General features: G+C 54.4%; 1 protein-coding gene across 1 annotated transcript; it reads left to right on the top strand.

The window, feature by feature from the left end:
* Positions 1–168: 168 nt before the first annotated feature.
* On the top strand, positions 169–17,028 carry BPIFB2 (BPI fold containing family B member 2). Its single transcript, XM_031433984.2, has 15 exons — positions 169–274; positions 2,664–2,757; positions 3,847–3,951; positions 4,839–4,985; positions 6,438–6,498; positions 7,774–7,834; positions 11,512–11,603; positions 11,880–12,065; positions 12,272–12,325; positions 12,888–13,058; positions 13,557–13,624; positions 13,789–13,834; positions 14,549–14,612; positions 14,970–15,046; positions 16,987–17,028. The coding sequence occupies exons 1-15, from the start codon at positions 169–171 to the stop codon at positions 17,026–17,028; spliced, it is 1,374 nt and encodes a 457-aa protein (XP_031289844.1).
* The last annotated feature ends 344 nt before the right edge of the window (positions 17,029–17,372 follow it).

The raw sequence follows: 17,372 nt of genomic DNA, 5'->3' as shown, positions 1-17,372 counted from the left end.
AAAAACTGATGCGTGGGGTCATGGGCAGGACTGGGATCACCACTCACTTGTGATCTCCAGGCTGGGGTGGGATTTGAGCAGCCCAGGGTGGGGTCATTCTGGACAAGCTTCCTGATGCTTGTCCCCACCCTTGCCCACAGATACTGGGGGGCAGGGGCCAGGGCCGCCATGGCTTGGGCACGAGGGCTGGGCCTGCTGCTGGTGCTGCTGCCCGTGGTCGGTGCCTCCAAGCCGGGCATCGTGGTCAGACTCAACAAGGAAGTGCTGAGCTACGGTAAGAGACATGCCGCCAGGCTGTCCTGCGTGTGTCTGTGCACAAGTGTGTGCACGTGAGTCCATGTCTGTGTGTGTGTATACAACCCTAAGTGTAAACATATGTCTGTGAACTCAAAAGCCCCACAGGGACCTGAATTACCTCATCTGTCACTGTGTCCCTGGCCCTCAGACAGTGCTGCTCATCAAATATTTGTGAAATGAATGCGTGAGTGGGAGTACATGCCGTCTCCAATGTGCACATGCGCACACCTGATCGTGCTCCCGTGCCTGAGTGATGGGAAGATGGGCTGGTCTGAGTGGCTACTTTTGCTTGTGTGTGTCTGGTATGAGTTAGAAAATTCATAGAGATGTGCCCACTTGTGTACTCAAGTGTCGGGGAGGGTGACTAACCACGGGCATGTGTGTAGGGGCCAGGGTGCATGCCTGGACGTGTGTATACAGGTGTGGTCGCGCACGTGTGTAGGGGGTCTGGGCGCACATCTATGCTCGGAGAAGTATGTCTTGCACTCACTATACTAGGGAACGTTCAGGAGCTGGGCCCACCCTGCTGAGCTCACAGAGAGAAGAACCATCCCCTCTCTGGGCCCCTCTTGGGTGAGGCCTCATCCCTGTCTCTGTTCCCTCCTTCCAAGTCCTGCCCCATCCCAAGGTTGGGTGGGGGCAAAGTGAGGGAACCTAGGCTCAGGAAGGGGCAAAAGCGGCCTCCCCGCTGCCCCCGGGAGGCTTCTGTGGTCCCACCAAGACTGGGTGCGGAGCGAGAGGGAAATAAGGAGCTATTCCCGCAGGGCCTGCCCAAGCTCAGATAACAGTTTGAGGGACAGAGGTCAGAGAGTAAACAGGACTTTCAGTGGCCCTGGGCCACAAAGTAGAGGAGCTGGCTCAGGGAAGCAGCAGGGACCCTAGGGCACACATAGACTTCCGGAACCTTGAATCCGGGAAGATGGGCAGACAATGAAAAGGGGTCAGTGATCCGTGTTAGAGAGTGGCACATGGATGACTGCCTGCGGGGACAGGAGGCCACTGCCCTCCCCCAGCCACCTCCCTCTGCCTGCTCTGTGTAAGCCTCCTTTATCCCTGGAGAGCCCTTGTGGTGCACCTGACTGTTTGTTCTCAGTGGAAACAAACTGCCAAGAACACACTGTACACACCTCTTCCAAGGCTGGGCTGGTGGCTTCTTACCGTGTCCTCCCTGGCCCATCCCGCAAGCCTCAGGGTTTAAGCCTGTGTCAGGGGAGCACTGTAAGTGGAGTCCACATATCTGAGTCAGAGAGTCTCAGCTCAGCTGCAGAGAGTCAGGCTGGAGAGGGGTCTTGGGAACATGGAGACCACCCCCATCATGTCTTAGGGTCTGAGGAAACTGAAGCCAAGAGAGGCACAGGGACTTCCCCAGGCCCCACAGTGAGTCTGAGGGAAGATCGGGCCTCTGGACTCCTCCTCTGATGCTCCCTTCCAGCACTGTGACCTCTCATTTTAAGCTCCTGTTTAACTGTTTGCTCAGCACCTCCGTCAACCCAGCAGCACAGGCGTGTGAGGAAGTCCAGGGCCTCGAGGGCCAGGTGCCTGGGCCCCTACCCAGCTTCTCCTTGCCAGGGGTCCTCGGGAAACTGAGCATAATACCATACTGATGTCGTAGAATTTTGAGGAAAACCAAAGCACTCAGAACAGTGCCTGGCACAAAGGGAGCGCCATAGTAGTGCTAGCCGTTATTATTACAAAAACAACCAACCACGGGAGCTAACATTTGTAGCGCGCTGAGTTTTTACAGGCACCCTATGTGACAGGCACCATTCTAATGATTGCAGACTAATAGGCGGGGAAACTGAGGCACAGAGCAGCCACACCGAGAGTGGGCTGCAGAGCTGGGATTTGGACCCAGAATCTGAGGGACTCCAGAGCCCCCAGCCTCCAGGTCAGGATGCCCCCCATCCCCGACCCCGCAGGACTGGGAACTGCTCCTTTTGCCTGGGGGCTTGCGGAAAGCACCCCAGGAGGTGGGGCCTGATCGGAGCCTGGCGAAAAGGCCAAGGATGTTACTGGGTTTTTGTTGTTGTTGTTGTTAATGGAGATACCGGGGATTGAACCTAGGACCTTGTGCATGCTAAGCACATGCTCTACCACTGAGCTCTACCCCTACTCCCCCCAAGATGCTATTGTTTTTGAGAAGGTAGACTGGTAAGATTTGGAGAGGCAGAAGCAAGAGAGGAAAGGCCCGGTGGGGTCGTGCACCCAAGGAGGGCAAATCAGGAGCCAAGCGGCCCTCCGTGTACCCGTGGACCAGCCTGCCCTTCCAGTCTCTGAGCTCTCTCCGCCCAAGGTGTGGGGCAGATGGTGGGCAGTGTGGTTTCTCTCTCGGTGGCTCCTGACCTCACCCTGCTCTGGCCCCTCAGTGGCTGAAGTCGGGAAAGTCCCTCTCCAGCAGGCCCTGCAGGTCCCTATCCCACATTTCCTGGACCGGAGTGGACAGGTGATCCAGCCTACCAGGTGAGTGCTCTCGCCCACTGGGAAAAACGTTCCAGCCCACTAGGTGAGTACACTTATCATGGGAGAGTGCTCCCCCACCCGTTAGATGAGTGTTCCCCTCACCAAGTTAGATTCTCCCACCTACCAGGTGAGAGATCACAAGAGGATTTAGAAGGACCCAGACATGGGGGCCGGGTGCCTCTTTTAGTAGATTTCTCCCCTTAGGGGCCAAGGCTGTGGTTCCTGGGTCCCCAGGGCTGGCAGGGTTCTTGGCTACTTCCTCCAAAAGCTGGACATGGAATCTAGACACCATAGGGGTAAATTAGGGTCAGATTTGTGTCTAGATTCTGTGTCCAGCTTTTGGAGGATGTAGCCAAGGGTCCTGCTAGCTCCGGGCACTCAGGCCATACAAAGGACCCCATGTGGTTGTTTGAAAACAGTGCCAGGAGTTCTTGTTTGATGCAGGGACACATCCAGAATGGTTGTCGAGTAAAGAGAAGCAAGTTCCAGGTCAGCCTGTGTCGTAAGGAGAGTCACGGAAAGGCGTCACCCAAGTGCTAACAGAGAGAGTGTTTGAGGATGGCGTTTTGATGTGACTTTGAAACTTTCTACCATTTTGTAGTGCCCCCCACAACTAACTACTGGGCAGGGAAAAAATGACTTTTATTAAAGAAAAAAATAGATTAGCTGAAGAGCGTTTAGCAATCAGAACAGGCAGCTTTACAGAAGGTGAGTTTCCCATTGCTGGAGGGCTACAAGCCAAAGCTGTTGACTGAAGGGGATTTCTGACTTCTGTGGATCCCAAAGTCTTTCCCCATCTTCCCAGTTTTCCAGACCCCTATCAAAAACTAAAATCCCCCCAAGACCTGAGCAGTCATCTCACCCAACTCTTGCCCAATGCTGGGGTCCTCCCTGCATTTCCTACGGGCTGATTGGCTAACTTCGGCTTGCATGCCCCCTATGATGGAAAACTCACTACTGCTTCCTTATCCTGTGGTTCTAGTTGTCAGAATGTCCTTTATAAACTTCAACATATTCAGAGCACCCACCCCAGAGTTGATTCCATGGTTTAAAGGGGGCCACCCTGTCACTTTGATTTCTACCCTGCAGGATTCAGATTCTGAATGTCCATATGCCATATCTCCAGCTGAAATTTATTGCCGGTTTTGGAATACGCTTATCGGCAGCCACCAATTTTACTTTCAAGATCTTTCGGTGAGTGACTCTCCACTCCCATTGCGGGCAGGAGGATTTTCAAGGACTCTCTGAAAGCAGAGTGAGGGGAGAGGATTTAGCAACTCCCAGGACCCCAACTTAGACCTTCCAACTCTCTGTCTAGCGCCCCCTCTCCAGTGCCTTCTCTCCCACCCTCCAGGGGGAGCAAGACTGTGAGACAATTTCTGAGAACCCAGACCCTACTCAACAGCTGCGTAGCTAGGCAGTCATCTCACTTCTCCGCTCCTGAGTTTATCTTCTCTGTAAAACAACCAGGATGAAATGAAACTTTGCAGCATGGCAACACGGGTTGTCGTGAATGTATGCATTGCTATGATTAAAATTATATTACCCCTTTCACAGTGTAAGGCACATAGTAGGTGCTCAATAAAATATTAGAATTACTTCTGTGCATCAGTCACTTTACGTGCATTTAATTTTCAAACTGGGAGCAGGACACTCTTATTTTAACTCCTCTGTCCTGATGCTATCATTTTAAAAGTGCTCATTGTGGGCCAGGCTCCAAGCAGGATGTTTTCACATGACTGTCTCCTAGGAAACTCAGCACAGCAGCCCTGTGAGAGGTAACACCAATCTTATGTCCATTTTACAGAAGAAGAAACTGAGGCTTAGCATAGGGACTGAGTGGCCCAGAGTCTCACAGTAAGAGGGTCCAAGGAAGCCAGAGTTCAAAGTCATCTGTGACGATGTTTGTGACCCTGAGTGGAGTTTGTGGGTGTGCCCAGCATCCATCTCATGTTGAGGGGGGCCCTGCCTGTGTTAAGTGGACGGCAGGCTCTGGCTGGGGAGAGATGTGGGGTCGCACATTGGTCAATGTGGCCTCTGCTGGGCAGTGCCTCTGGGGCTCAGAACTGCTGTCCCTGCAGTGTCCCAGAGCCCCTGCACCTGATGCTGCCCGTGACGCTGCTGGCTGACACCCTCGTGGCCCAGGGCTCCATCGGGACCCCCGTGGTCAGCATCTCTGCCTGCTACTCACTCTTCAACAAGGCCGTCGTGTTTGATGGTTATAACAGGTGGGTGTCTGTTGGGGGCTCGGCTGCAGGACCCCAGACACTGAGGCTGCAGGTGCCATTTCTTGAACTTCCCACTTCATCCAATCACCACAATGGGACTCAGAGCCTCCCTCCACCCCAGTATGACATCTATTTCATGGCTGAGAACACTGAGACTCAGAGAGGGGGAGGGACACACCCGAGGTCACACGGTGAGAGTGTGGCTAAAGCCTGTGTCCCCATCACTGCCCCGCACCACGTGACTATGCGTACTAGCCACTAACTAGCCACTATTTGGGGAGGGAGCCTGGGCTGGCAGTCACTGTTAGGGACCTCAGAGGGATGCCCCACTGCAAAATGAGGAGTCTGATGCCCAGGGAGGGGATGAGACCCACCGAGCTCTCACTGTGAGTCAGGCGGCGGCTCCTGTTGGATCTAAAGCTAACAGCCGTGCCCACCTCCAGAGCACCTGCTGTGTGCTGGGCGCCTTCTGGGCCCTTTATGTGTGTCGTCTCGCAGGAGCCCTACCAGGTGGGTGGGAGTATTGTCCGCATCTCACAGGACAGCAAACAGAGGCACAGAGTGGTTAAGTGACTCACCTAAGGTCACACAGCTGGCAAACGGGTACAAACCCTGGCAGCCTGACTAACCCCACTGCTGTGAATTTCTCTGCCTTATGTCTATGCCTTCCCGCCCATTGGTGGGGGCTCACTGTCAGTTGAGTATTTTAGAGTCTTAAAAGAGTGCAACATTTACACAAAGACTGGACTTTTTCCCCAGAGAAGGCTTGGGCATAAATCTAGTCACACTTGAGTCCCACGATCAGCCTGTGTAACTCATGACCCCTCGCAGTCCTCAGGGGCGGGGGCTGCTTGTGGTTTATTGCTCGGGTACCGGAAACCCAGAGTTTGATGTCATTGAAAACTTAGATGCCATCCTCCCACCTCCGCCGAGAGGCCACTGTGAAGTTGGGTCACAACTAAGATCAACTTTTGGGAAACCAAGGAACCATAATTTCCCATGGATCCCCACTGAGAAACACAGATTTAGACCCATCCCTCAGCTAGGCCCAGTGAGGAAGGGACTTGGTAGGTATGTCCCAGAGAAAGGGGGCCCACATAGGAAGAAGCAGACCCAGGACCCCTGTCCTGCCCCCGTCTCCCTGGGCTCAGTGGCCACGAAGCCATCAGCCCAGGACATGGCCACTTACGGCTTTTGCAACTCCCTCAGTCTCCCCCGAGCCTGGCCTCATTCTCACATCTCAGCCACTTCCAAACCTCCAGGCTGTTTCCTCCCCTGTGGGGTCAATCGTGCTGGCACCGTGCCCGGCACATGGCAGGGGGTGGTGCGGGAGTTGCCGACCCCCTGGCTGAGGGAGGGGACAGACGTCTCTCAGGGAAATGTGGCTTTGCCGAAAGACAGGCCCCAAGGCACTGACCTGGAGCTCAGGCCCTTTGGGTGTCTCTTCCTTAGCACAGCCCCTGCGCTGCTGGCCCCTCTGCAGAAGCACATCAAAGCTGTCCTGCAGAACAAGGTAAAAGACTTCCTGCCAGGTCTCCCGAGGTGGGGGCCGTTCACATCAGAAGGGTCAGAAGGCATGTGAATGAATGGGAGATTGCAGGTGTCGGAGACTGAGATTTTTTTTTCACTAGAAAGCCCTTCGTGGGCTCCTCCAGTTTCCCCGTGAGGGCAGGGAGGAGGCTGGGGCAATGAACGGTCCAGGGCAATGAAGCGGGGGCCCAAACAGGGTGCAGTTGTGGGGCTGCAGCGGAGGGAGGCTCATCCTCTTGGACCAGCCCCAAGTCCATGCTGGAGGGTGGGGTGGGAACAGTGCTTGCAGGGCCAGGTAGCTTCTGAGAAGGGAACAAAATAACAGTGGGCCAGGGCGTGGGCACAACCAGGCTTCCAATCCTGGTTCTCCTCCCTCTCAGCTGGGACCCTGGAACAAGTCCCCCAGCCTCCCTCTCTCCACATCTAGAGCGCCCCTGGCAGGTGGCAGGGGTGGAGAGCATCAACAGCGCGGAGAGTTTAGGACAGTTTGGGAGAGTGAGTGTCACCGTCACTATTTTAGCTCTCATCGTTGTCTGCAGGCAGCTGACTTGGTGGGAGCTGGTGCCCTAGGGGCCAGGGCCCTACCCCACCGGAAGAGCCCTCTCTCTCCCTGCCCCTTCCCACTCCACCCAGCCTCCTTTAATGGGCTGTAGTGGAGACCAGATCAGCCCACTGTGTGCCATCCTGCACTTTCAAGAGGCAAGCCTCAACATTCCCATCTCGCAGATGAGAAAACTGAGGCTTGAGGGCTGAAGGCAGGACAGCCTGACCCAGCCCTCTTCTCTGCCTCCTGGCCTTGCCTGGCCCAGCCTCACCAGCTCTTCCCTGGACCAGCTGTGAACACCCCCGGCCTCGCAGCCTCTCCTCTGCCTCACCTTCTCTCACGCTGATCCCACCTTAGTCCGCTTCTCTGTGCCCAGGACTCCAGTCTCCCTGGCCTGGGCTGCTGACCACTGCCTGCCTCCACTGCAGGCCCTTCTGCCAGCTGGGCCTCTGTGCCCCAGGGCAGCAGGCTACTTTCCTTGGCTGCCCGGGGCCCAGCTGTGGCCACCTCTGCTGTGTCCCACAGCCCCTGCTTCCCCTCTGAATCTCGTGTCCAGAGGAGATGCTGGAAGATGCCCACTGGCTGGTGGAGGAAAGATCCCAGGCCTTGGCATCCGGGTTGGGAGAGGCTTCCAGACAGGGACTCTGGACCCTCCCAGCCTTGCCTCTCCAGTCCCAAGGGCCGCCCTAACCCAGCCGCTCTGTCTTTCCGCAGCTGTGCCTGAGAATCTCCAACCTGGTGCAGGGCCTCAATGTTCACCTGGGCACTTTAATCGGTAAGACCTGGGTGCCCAGGGGGAGGGGGCTGAGGCCTCTGAGATCCTCTGGGGCCCCCCGACCCTCCTTTGCATCAGCGTCGACCTCTGGGAGGTCAGTCACAGGCTGCCTGAACAATTATTGGTGGAATTTGAGACTCTCCAAATTCTAGAACTGAATCTGAATATCGTGTGTGTGTGTGTGTCAGTTTGTAATTGCCTCCTCCTCTGCCTGGAGATTCAGGGACCCCAGCCTCCCCCAGTTTTGCTGCCACAGCTCCCACATTCTTAGCTGGATTCTCTTCCTGTCCCCCACTTTCTGGGCTTAGGCCCTTATATTCCACCTCCTCTTGGACACCTCCTCCTGGAGGTCCCCCAGCCCCTCCAACTCAGCACATCCTTCACAGAACTCAAGCTCTCCTGCTCCCAAATGCCCCGCTCCCATTTCCCATTCTCAGAGGCCACCCCCCACCCAACAGGAGCCCACAGCCCAGGCTCCCTCTCCTCTGCCTCTGCCATCAGCCTCGTCTCACCCCGGATTTTTCCTCCTTACCTAGGGAGTACTAGGACTGTACTAGGAGAAGGTCACTGTCAGGCCAGTGTCCCCAGAAGCGGACCCTGAGATGAGGATCTCAGTGTAAGTGGTTCAAATGCAGGGTGGCCCTAGGCAGCACTAGTTGGGGAAGGGAGCCATCAGACAGGAAGGGAAGGTGTGTTAATGAGGGGTCCTCACTGTGGGCACCTGGGGGCTCAGCCCCACTGGGAGGCTCTTGGAGACTGAGTTGAACATCCCTAGTGTGGTCCTACCTGAGGGGCAGGAGCTGGGGTATGTGTCCACCAACTCCCATCAGTCAGTGGTCACCTCCCCACTGGCCCACACACCTTCCTCCACCCAGGGCTTCCCGGGGCTCGCAGCCCGACACAGTTCACTTAGAACTGTGTGTCCTGAACAAGGCTCAGGCAGGGCTTCAACTTACAACATGGGATTAAAGCTCTGAAAGTAGGTCGGCTTCATCTTTTTAGCGGTATTCATCAGCATTGAAGAACTACACTGGCAGTTACCCACACATCCCCAGACTGATCACAGAACACATCCTCTATTGATTCAGGGGGTGATATATTCTCAGTGAGTCCTGCGCATAATCCAGGGTTCCGTCTGTTTTTTCACGAACCTGTTTTGAAGCTGTTCCATTTTGAAGTGCACCTTCTCCTACTGGACAGAGGATTCTCATTGACTCTGTGACATCCAGAGCTGCAGACTGTTGGCAGCTGTACTTGGCAATCAGCTGGCTTTGCCTTTGAGTTGGGGGTTTACATCTAACTCTCACACAGCCTGGGTTAGGTGTGCAGGGATGAGGGTGGTGGGGACAGGGGTGCAGGAATGGAGGGTGTGGGGACAGTTACAGGGGGTGGTATGTTGGCATTCCATGTCCATCTCAGACAGAAGGGATGTCTGGCAGGGTCCGTGTTTACCCCTGGTGGCTTCTTTAGTGAATATTTTCAAATCAAGGTAGCTTTGGCTTTCTTGTGCAAACTGTTAACAACAGTCCTATAAGGTGACATCATTATCCCCAGTTTACAGGTGGGAAATCAGAGGCACCGAGTCTAAAATCCCTAGCATGGTGCTAAAGACCTGGTGAATCAGCTCACCCCAGTTTTCTCCTCTTCATGTGTCCACCTTCTGCTCTGTCCACACTTCACAGCCCAGGTCAAGGTCTGGGGAACATTCCTTGACCTCCCCTACTCCCCTCACTGCTTCAACACCAATATTACCTTAATAGGAGGTACCAAGAAGCCAGGGAAACTGAACTTGGAATCAAAGGATATGAATGTGAATTTTGGCCCAGTTGCTCGCTTGCTGTGTGATCTTAGGTAATTCATGCCATCTCTCTGAGCTTAGTCATTCTACCCAAAAATGGGAATCAGAATTTCTCCTATTCCCATGTGTTGCTGCAAGACAGCACAGGTTTCGTGCCTGGCAGGCAGTAAACTCAATAAACGTTAGTCTCTCCCTCCTTCCTCTGAGGGGTTGTTTCCATCAAGATGCCTTGTAACTGGGTTCATACCAGAGACCACCTCTTCCCCTTGTCTTTGAGGAATTAAGGAAAAAAAAATCTAGTAAAAGAAACCTAAGTGTCTAGTCCTGGGGGACTGTTTACACGAGTCACGTACATGTGGAACGTGGAGTGACAGGAACCATTTAAAAGCACAGTTTAAAGGAGTGTTTAATCACCTAACAACGTGCCCGGCCAAATACAATGTAAGAAGAGCTAATATTTACTGTAGGATTATTAGTTCCATTTTACAGATGAGGAAACTGAGGCAGCCCTCCTTGAGAGTTTGTGCTTTTCACTAAGCTGTCATGCCACTCGGTAAAGAAAAAGAGATGGACACAAAACTATATATAGCTAGGCTCCAGCTTTACAGGGAGAGAGAGAGAGTTCATTTCTGCATAAGAAAATACTGAAAAAGAAATACATTTAACATTCTAGGTTATATTTTTTCCATCTTTTAAAATCTTCCATATGCCTACAATAAATGTGCATTATTATTTTATAATTTTTAATGGTTTTACTCATTTAAAAACATATAACAATTATTTTTAGTGTCCAGTTCTATGAGCTTTGATAAATAAATGCATATGGTCATGTAGGAACCACCACACTTGAAATAGAGAACATTCCACCAGCCCCAAAATCTCTTGGTGCTGCCCCCCTCCTCCACCCTGATCTTTGACAACCACTGATGTGTAGAAATGGAGTCAGACTGCATTGCTTTTACAATCATAAATTTCCAAAATGCTAGAGAAAATAAAATTAAATCCAGAAGAGAGTAGAAAATCAGAATGGACACGCACACACACACGCACACACACACACTAAAATGCTGGTTATCCAGAGCCTTTCGGGGAGGACGCCTTGCTAACAGGTGGGCTCTCCTGACGGTGGGCCTTCACCTGCCATGCGGTCTCGCTGTGTCCAGAGGTGTGGTTCCCACAAGTGACTCAGCCTGTGCAAACTTCCCCGTGAGGGTATTCTGAGCTTTCAGAAAACTCACCTTATAGGACTGAGTTCTTAACTCACCTCCCTGGGGGCTTCTCCAAGGATCTGTGGGGGAACCCCCATTGCCCTGGGGCGTGTGCCTTCTGGGTTCCTGCAGGAAGCAGTGTGCTTAAGCAGAGGGAGAGTGGCTTTGGAGTCAGATGGATCAGGTATACAATCCTGAGCACAGCTGAGCTTACCAAACTACGTGTGTGTGTGTGTGTGTGTGTGTGTGTGTGTTTGTGTGTGTGTGTGTGTGATGGGCTCCTAACCCGACAGGCTGGTGCTGAGGATTGAATGACCTAGTGTAAGCCAGCAGCCTGGGCCTTGATAAATGGACACTCCCTTCTTTTTCTCTGGTTCCTTCTTGCCTTTGTCAGGGGGCACTTGTGCCTGGAGTGACCCTACTCTGTGCTAACTTGTAATCTCTAGTCTTCCACTGACTAGGAAAGCAGACGCCAAAACTGTTAGAATTGTGTCTCAACTAAGAGTCAACAGGTTATGAGTGGCTGAATCTTGGGTGTATGCTTTGCAACTTTAATTTGCTTACTCGGGGCCTTTTCTAACTTCTTTTCTTGGCCTGGGTCTGGCTAAATGAGGCATTGGTGGATAATGCTAAGAATACCATCTTCTCTTCTTCACCCCGGCCTTGTTTAGGCCTCAGCCCTGTGGGTCCAGAGTCCCAGGTTCGCTACACCATGATCAACGCGCCCAACGTCACTAAAGACTACATTTCCTTTGATATCAACGTAAGTGCCTCCTTGTCAGCCCAGAGCTGGGGATTTGTTTCCTCTGGAGTCCTTGGTGTTCTGGAAGATTCCTAAAGGAGCAGAAGAGTTGAGGGGAGAGGAGCTGGGAGCCTTCCAGATGGGAGCATGGCACATAGGCAAAGGCGTGAGGCTGCCAACATGGGGCACCCTGGGGTGGGCAGCATCTCACAGCCCAGGATCTGCCGTGGAGCTGCCTGCCTGTTGAGGCCCCACTGCCTCTCCCTCCCTCCTTGCCCCCACCCCCACCCCCCGCAGGCTGTCCTCTTCCTGCTGGGCAAGCCCATCATCCTGCCTATGGATGCCACCCCCTTCGTGCTGCCGTCGCACGTGGGCACCAGCGGTGTCATGGCAACCGTGGGCCTCTCCCAGGACCTCTTTGACTCTGCCATCCTGCTGCTGCAAAAGGCTGGTGCACTCAACATGGACATCACAGGGCAGCTGGTGAGGGCCGGTCCTGCTGCCCAGGGCACGTGGCCCAGCCTGGGGAGACCTGGCAGAGGCCAAATCATGGGTGGGTGGGGCAGCTGGAGCTTTGGGGCCACAGGGTGGCTGTTGGAAGGGTTAAATGGGGTGATCAGGAGGCAAGAAGTGGTCTAGCTCGGGGAGTTGTTGCCTTAACACCTACCATGTATGGGGGCTCATTTCAGAAGTTGAGTAACAACCCGCTGAACACCTCCACGCTGGGCCAGGTCATCCCTGAGGTTGGTGATGTTTCTGGTCATTCCAGGGGCTGAGACTCAGAGCTGGAGTGGGAGGCTCTCTGGGCTGTGGGATCTCTGTTGTATCATGTCTGCTCCAAGTGGGGTTCAGCACCTGCCCCTTTATCTGCACCTCCTCCACCTCCCGGATGGCCCCTCCTTCTGCCCAAAACTTGCTCTGTTTTCTCCTCTTTGCAGTGCACAAGAGGTGCCCTCTGCCCTCAGTATCTTTTCTCCTTCCTTTTCCTTATCCATCTTCAAGTCCGAGCTCAAGGATTACCTCCTCAGGGAGGATGAAGCCCGTCATCCGGTCCAGGAGCCTCCTTGTGCTCCCAAGCCCATCCCTCCCTCCTGGTACCGATTGTACAGGATGTGCCTGTCTTCACGCTACCACCATCCGACTGGGTGTCCCTGAGGGCAGGGGGCAGGGGTGGACCCACCTCTGTGGCCCAGGCATGTAAAGCACAATGGTGGCTTGATTGGTGTCTCAGGAATGATGAATAAAGAGTCCACCCAGCCTTAGCCCCCAGGTGCCTTCCTCCCTCTTGCCCTCTCTGCTCCCCAGGTGGCCCGCCAGTTCCCCGAGCCCAGGCCCTTGGCACTCAAGGTGCGGCTGGATGCCATACCCGTGGTCACACTCCATACCAACAATGCCACGTTGAGGATACAGCCCTTCGTGGAGGTCCTGGCCCCAGACTCCGACTCGGCTTTCCAGTCCCTCTTCTCCCTCGATGTGGTGAGTGAGGTGGGCTGGGCGGGGTTGGCCAGGGGGATGGGTGACTCTCAAGGAGACCCCACTTCCTCCCTCGCTCGCCTTACTTGCTCTGCTCTATCCACACCGGTCCCCTGGCTGTTCCTTCAATGTGCCAGGACATTTCTGCCTCAGGACCTTTGCACATGCCTCAGACATACTTCCCTTTGTTCTTGGCATGGCTGGCTTCTCCTCATCTTTTGGGTCTTAGCTTCAATGTCACAACCTTCCTCCCAGCAGCCTTCCAGGACTACTGGGAGAAAGATGGTCTCCACCAGCCTCTCCACACAGCTTCATGGCACCCACCACTCTCTGAAAGGATCCTGTCTGATTACTTTGGTTATTGTTCACCTCATCCACTGACCTGTGCTTCAAAACCCTGAATGAATAGGGGGATAGGTGGGAGGCTGGGGTAGCTGGTGGCCAGCTGAGAGCTCTCCCATGGCTCTGTGCCCTTTGACCCCGTTCTCCCCACACACCCAGGTAGTGAACCTGAGCCTCCAGCTCTACGTGTCTGAGGTGAGACTTCAGGGGACCACGTCTGTGTTGGGGTAAGTGAGGCCTCCTGGACCCAGCAGCCTCAACGTGTTCCTCTGTGCAGTGAGCCTGCAGCCACCCACCACAGTGTCAGTCAGAGGAGCCTGGGAGGCAGCAGGCGTGGTACGTGGGTGGCGGGCACTAGGCCCCATTCCTAACCCCCCTGCTTCCCTTTCAGGAATGTCCAGGTCACTGTGGCCTCCTCTAATGTGGGCTTCATTGAAGTGAGTGTGGTGCTGGGGTCTCCAGATACCCCCTCGCTGGGTGGTGCAGGCCTTGAGCTCGGGGAAGGGGAGTGTGCCCACGTGTGCTCACGTGCGTGTACATGCTGCCACCATCAGGCTTCCTTCCTGGGGTGCTTGGGGACAGTGGCCAGGCAGTGGCCCACCCATCGGACAGTCTGTCTTTCCCAGGCTGTCCGTCTGCTAGGCAGCCAGTCAGCCAGCCTCAGCGGGGTCAGTCAGTCGGTCTGTCCCTCTGCCTGGGTGTCCGCGGCTTGTCAGCCCCGCCCTCAGCCCAAGAATCACTGAGTCCAATAGTACGTTTCTATAGAAGCCAGCGTCAGACAGTGTCAGCTGCTCTTGCAGTCACATGGCTGGCCCACCAGCTGCCCTGCATCCCTTTGTCGAGTGGCCCACCAGGTCGCCCCATCAGTCTGTCCACCGTCAGTTGATCTGTCTGTTGGTCGGCACAGCAGGGCAGCCAGTGAATGAAAGTCAGTCAGGGGCTGGTCTCTCAGCCTCCCCTCAGGCCAGCATTTCCGGTGCCTGATGCCGACCCGACCCCAGGGGTAGCTGGCTCTGCTTGAAGCCCGGACCAGGGAGACCTGCCCTCATCCCTCCCCCGTGTCTCTACTGTCTGTGTGTCTGTCTGTGTGTTCACATGTGCCGGCCTGTCGCGGGGCTATGGTCACCATCTCCCTGGCTCCACGAATGCAGATGGAGCAAGTGCAGTCACTCATGGGTAACGTGTTTCAGAGGCCCCTGCTGGACCACCTCAATGGTGAGCTCTGCCCTCTGGCCCCCCTCCTGCCCCTCCACCTGCTCCAGGCTCCAACCCGGCCCCTTTCTACCTCCTAGGCTCAGAGATTAAGAGGGTGGCCTCGGGAGTCCAGCTGCCTGTGTGCGCATCTTGGCTTGACTGTTTAGCAGCTGGATGATCTTAGCTAAGCTCTGTGTCCTCCCTGAGGCTCAGTTTTCCCTTCTGTAAAGTGGGTATAATGATAATGGTTCCTACTTCTGGGGTATCTGTGGAACTCAGTGTCACAATGCACATGAGGACTTCCGCGCAGAGCCAGCTCCAGGTGATACTTTGTTATGGTCTTCCAGCTGAGCATGATTTCTTCTTGCCCTCCTGCAGCTCTCCTGAGCATAGGGGTTGCCCTCCCCAGTGTGACCAATCTCCGCTACATTGCCCCTGAGGTCTTTGTCTACGAGGTGAGAGCCTTTGGGTGTGATCAGAAGGGCCTCTTCCATCCTTAGAGGGAGGCTGGGCTTGGCGATGCGGGGGTCACCTCTCTCCTTCCCTTCCTGCTGGTGCACACACTGGGGTCCAGGGTCAGCCAGGCCTGGGAGTGCCCCCTGCTCCCACCCAGGTCACGCCATGAATCATCAGTTGCAGTGTGATGGACAATTCAGGATGTTGAGAGACATTGGAGCAAGGGTTTCACCCACTCTTTAGTCCTCATCAAGTATCACACCAGGCCACATTCAGGAGATTAGGGCCTTTGATTGTCCTGTGACTCTGTGTCCTGGGATAGGCACGGGCCCCTTAGAGTCTGGGGGAGGGCGGAGGAGGGAGCTCTTCCAGCTTTGTACACAAACCTCCACAGGCTGGATGTGGGAGGGGATTCTGACCCTTCTAAATGACTTTCCCTGGATCAGAAATTGTGGACCAGGGTGAAATTCAATCCCCACCCCCTAGGAAGAGATCCTACAACTTCTTTCTGTTTCACCCAAGATTTGAAAGGATAATATTCTTTCTAATTCACTCAATAAGACGTGCACAGGACAGAACACTTAACCAAGGTCCCTCAAGCCCACCATCTCCGTGTCTCACTCGCACTCCCTGAGTGGAACCTCCTGACGTCCTCCAGGGGGGACGCCCTCACTGTTTGAGAACTGTGGTCCCAGGCAGTTGGGTGCTCTACCCCGCTAAGCAGGAACAACCAGCTCACGCTGGAGCAGGACTTTTGGTGGGAATTCCCCCAAGACTTCCCCAAACAGACAGAGTTGGTGGCTGAGCCACCTTGGCACTTCCAAATCCAGCCACCTGGGTCTGAAGTCAAAGGTTCCTAGACCTATACTGTCCGATAGAACTTCCTGCAAGGATGGAAATCTGCACTGTCCGAGGCAGTGGCCACGATCAGCTGCTGGGCACATGTGGCTATTGGGCACTAGAAATGTGGCCAATGCAACTGAGGAGGTGAATTCTAAATTTTACTTAATTTATATGCACAGCAGTCCCCCTTCATCTGCAGGGGATATGTTCCAAGACACCCCCCTCCAAGTGGATGCCTGAAACTGCAGCTAGATTGTACCAAACCCACATATACTATGTTCTCCCTATACCCAGGGGCAGGTAGCACAGACAGTGTGGATCCGCTGGACAGAGGGATGACTCATGTCCAGGGTGGGATGGAGCAGGATGACGGGAGAGTTCATCACACTACTCAGCATAGCATGGAATTTAAAACTTATGAACTGTTTACTTCTAGAATTTTCCATTTAACATTTTTGGACTGTAGTTAAACTTGGGTAAATGAAACCATGGGTAATAGGGGACTACAGTAATTAGCCACATGTGGCTAATGGCTACTGTACTGGACCACCTATGAGCTACACAAAGGCAGGGACTGGGTCTGATTTTTTTCTCTGCTGGGTCCCCAGCACCTGGCACAGGGCTTGGCTCAGAGTAGAGGCTCAGTGAAGATGTGCTGAATGAATGAAAGGAAGGAAGGAAGGAAGATAGATCAGCAGGCCCCCAGGACGTTTCTGCAGTACAGTGAAGAGAGCAGGGGACATATGGGGGATGCCTGAATCTGCTGGGGAGACTTGAACTTGGAGAAGACACTCAGTGGTCTGGACTCCTGGCCATAAAACAGAGATGATCCTGACCATTTGCGGAGCATGCATCCAGCTCCAGCCCCACGCTGAGTGCTCTGCCTGCGCAGTCTGGCTGCATCCTTAGAGTAGCCTTTGCGAGGTGGATGATGTCACCACCCCAAGTGACAGTAGGAAACTGAGGCCCAGAGAGGCAAAGGACACACACAGCAAGAGTGACAGAATATGAACTCAGAGCCAGGCTGATGGGGCAGCTGGGGTCCTATGGTCCTCGTGTCCATAGACCTGACCTGATGGTTGTCTTTGCCCTTCAGGGCTACATTGTGGTGTCCGGCGGACTCTTGTACCAGCGCTGATGTGAGACCACTTGGAGTGCTGCTCTGGGGACCCTTTTGCCTCGAGCCACTTGGGAAACCTAGGCAAAGCCACACTTAGACATCACCAGCAAGCTGGATGGCCCGGCTAGCTGCTTAATCCCACCCTTTCCCCTTCCCCTCCCTGGTCCTGCCTTCATCCCTTCTTTGTAAGGAGCAGGTAGCTCCTCCAGGCTGCACAGACCTGTCTCCTCTTGCATTAAACATCTTCTCTTGAGCTGCAACTTCCAGCTAGGCCTGGCCAACTCTTTGCATACCAGAGGCCAGTGTTCCACATGCAGGTGTTGGTCCTGTCTGTCCTTGGAGCCACCAAAGCTGCCTGGAAG

Source organism: Camelus dromedarius, chromosome 18 (genome assembly GCF_036321535.1).
Source record: "Camelus dromedarius isolate mCamDro1 chromosome 18, mCamDro1.pat, whole genome shotgun sequence".
Lineage (NCBI taxonomy): Eukaryota > Metazoa > Chordata > Mammalia > Artiodactyla > Camelidae > Camelus > Camelus dromedarius.
This window is presented reverse-complemented; position numbering and strand designations above follow the sequence as displayed.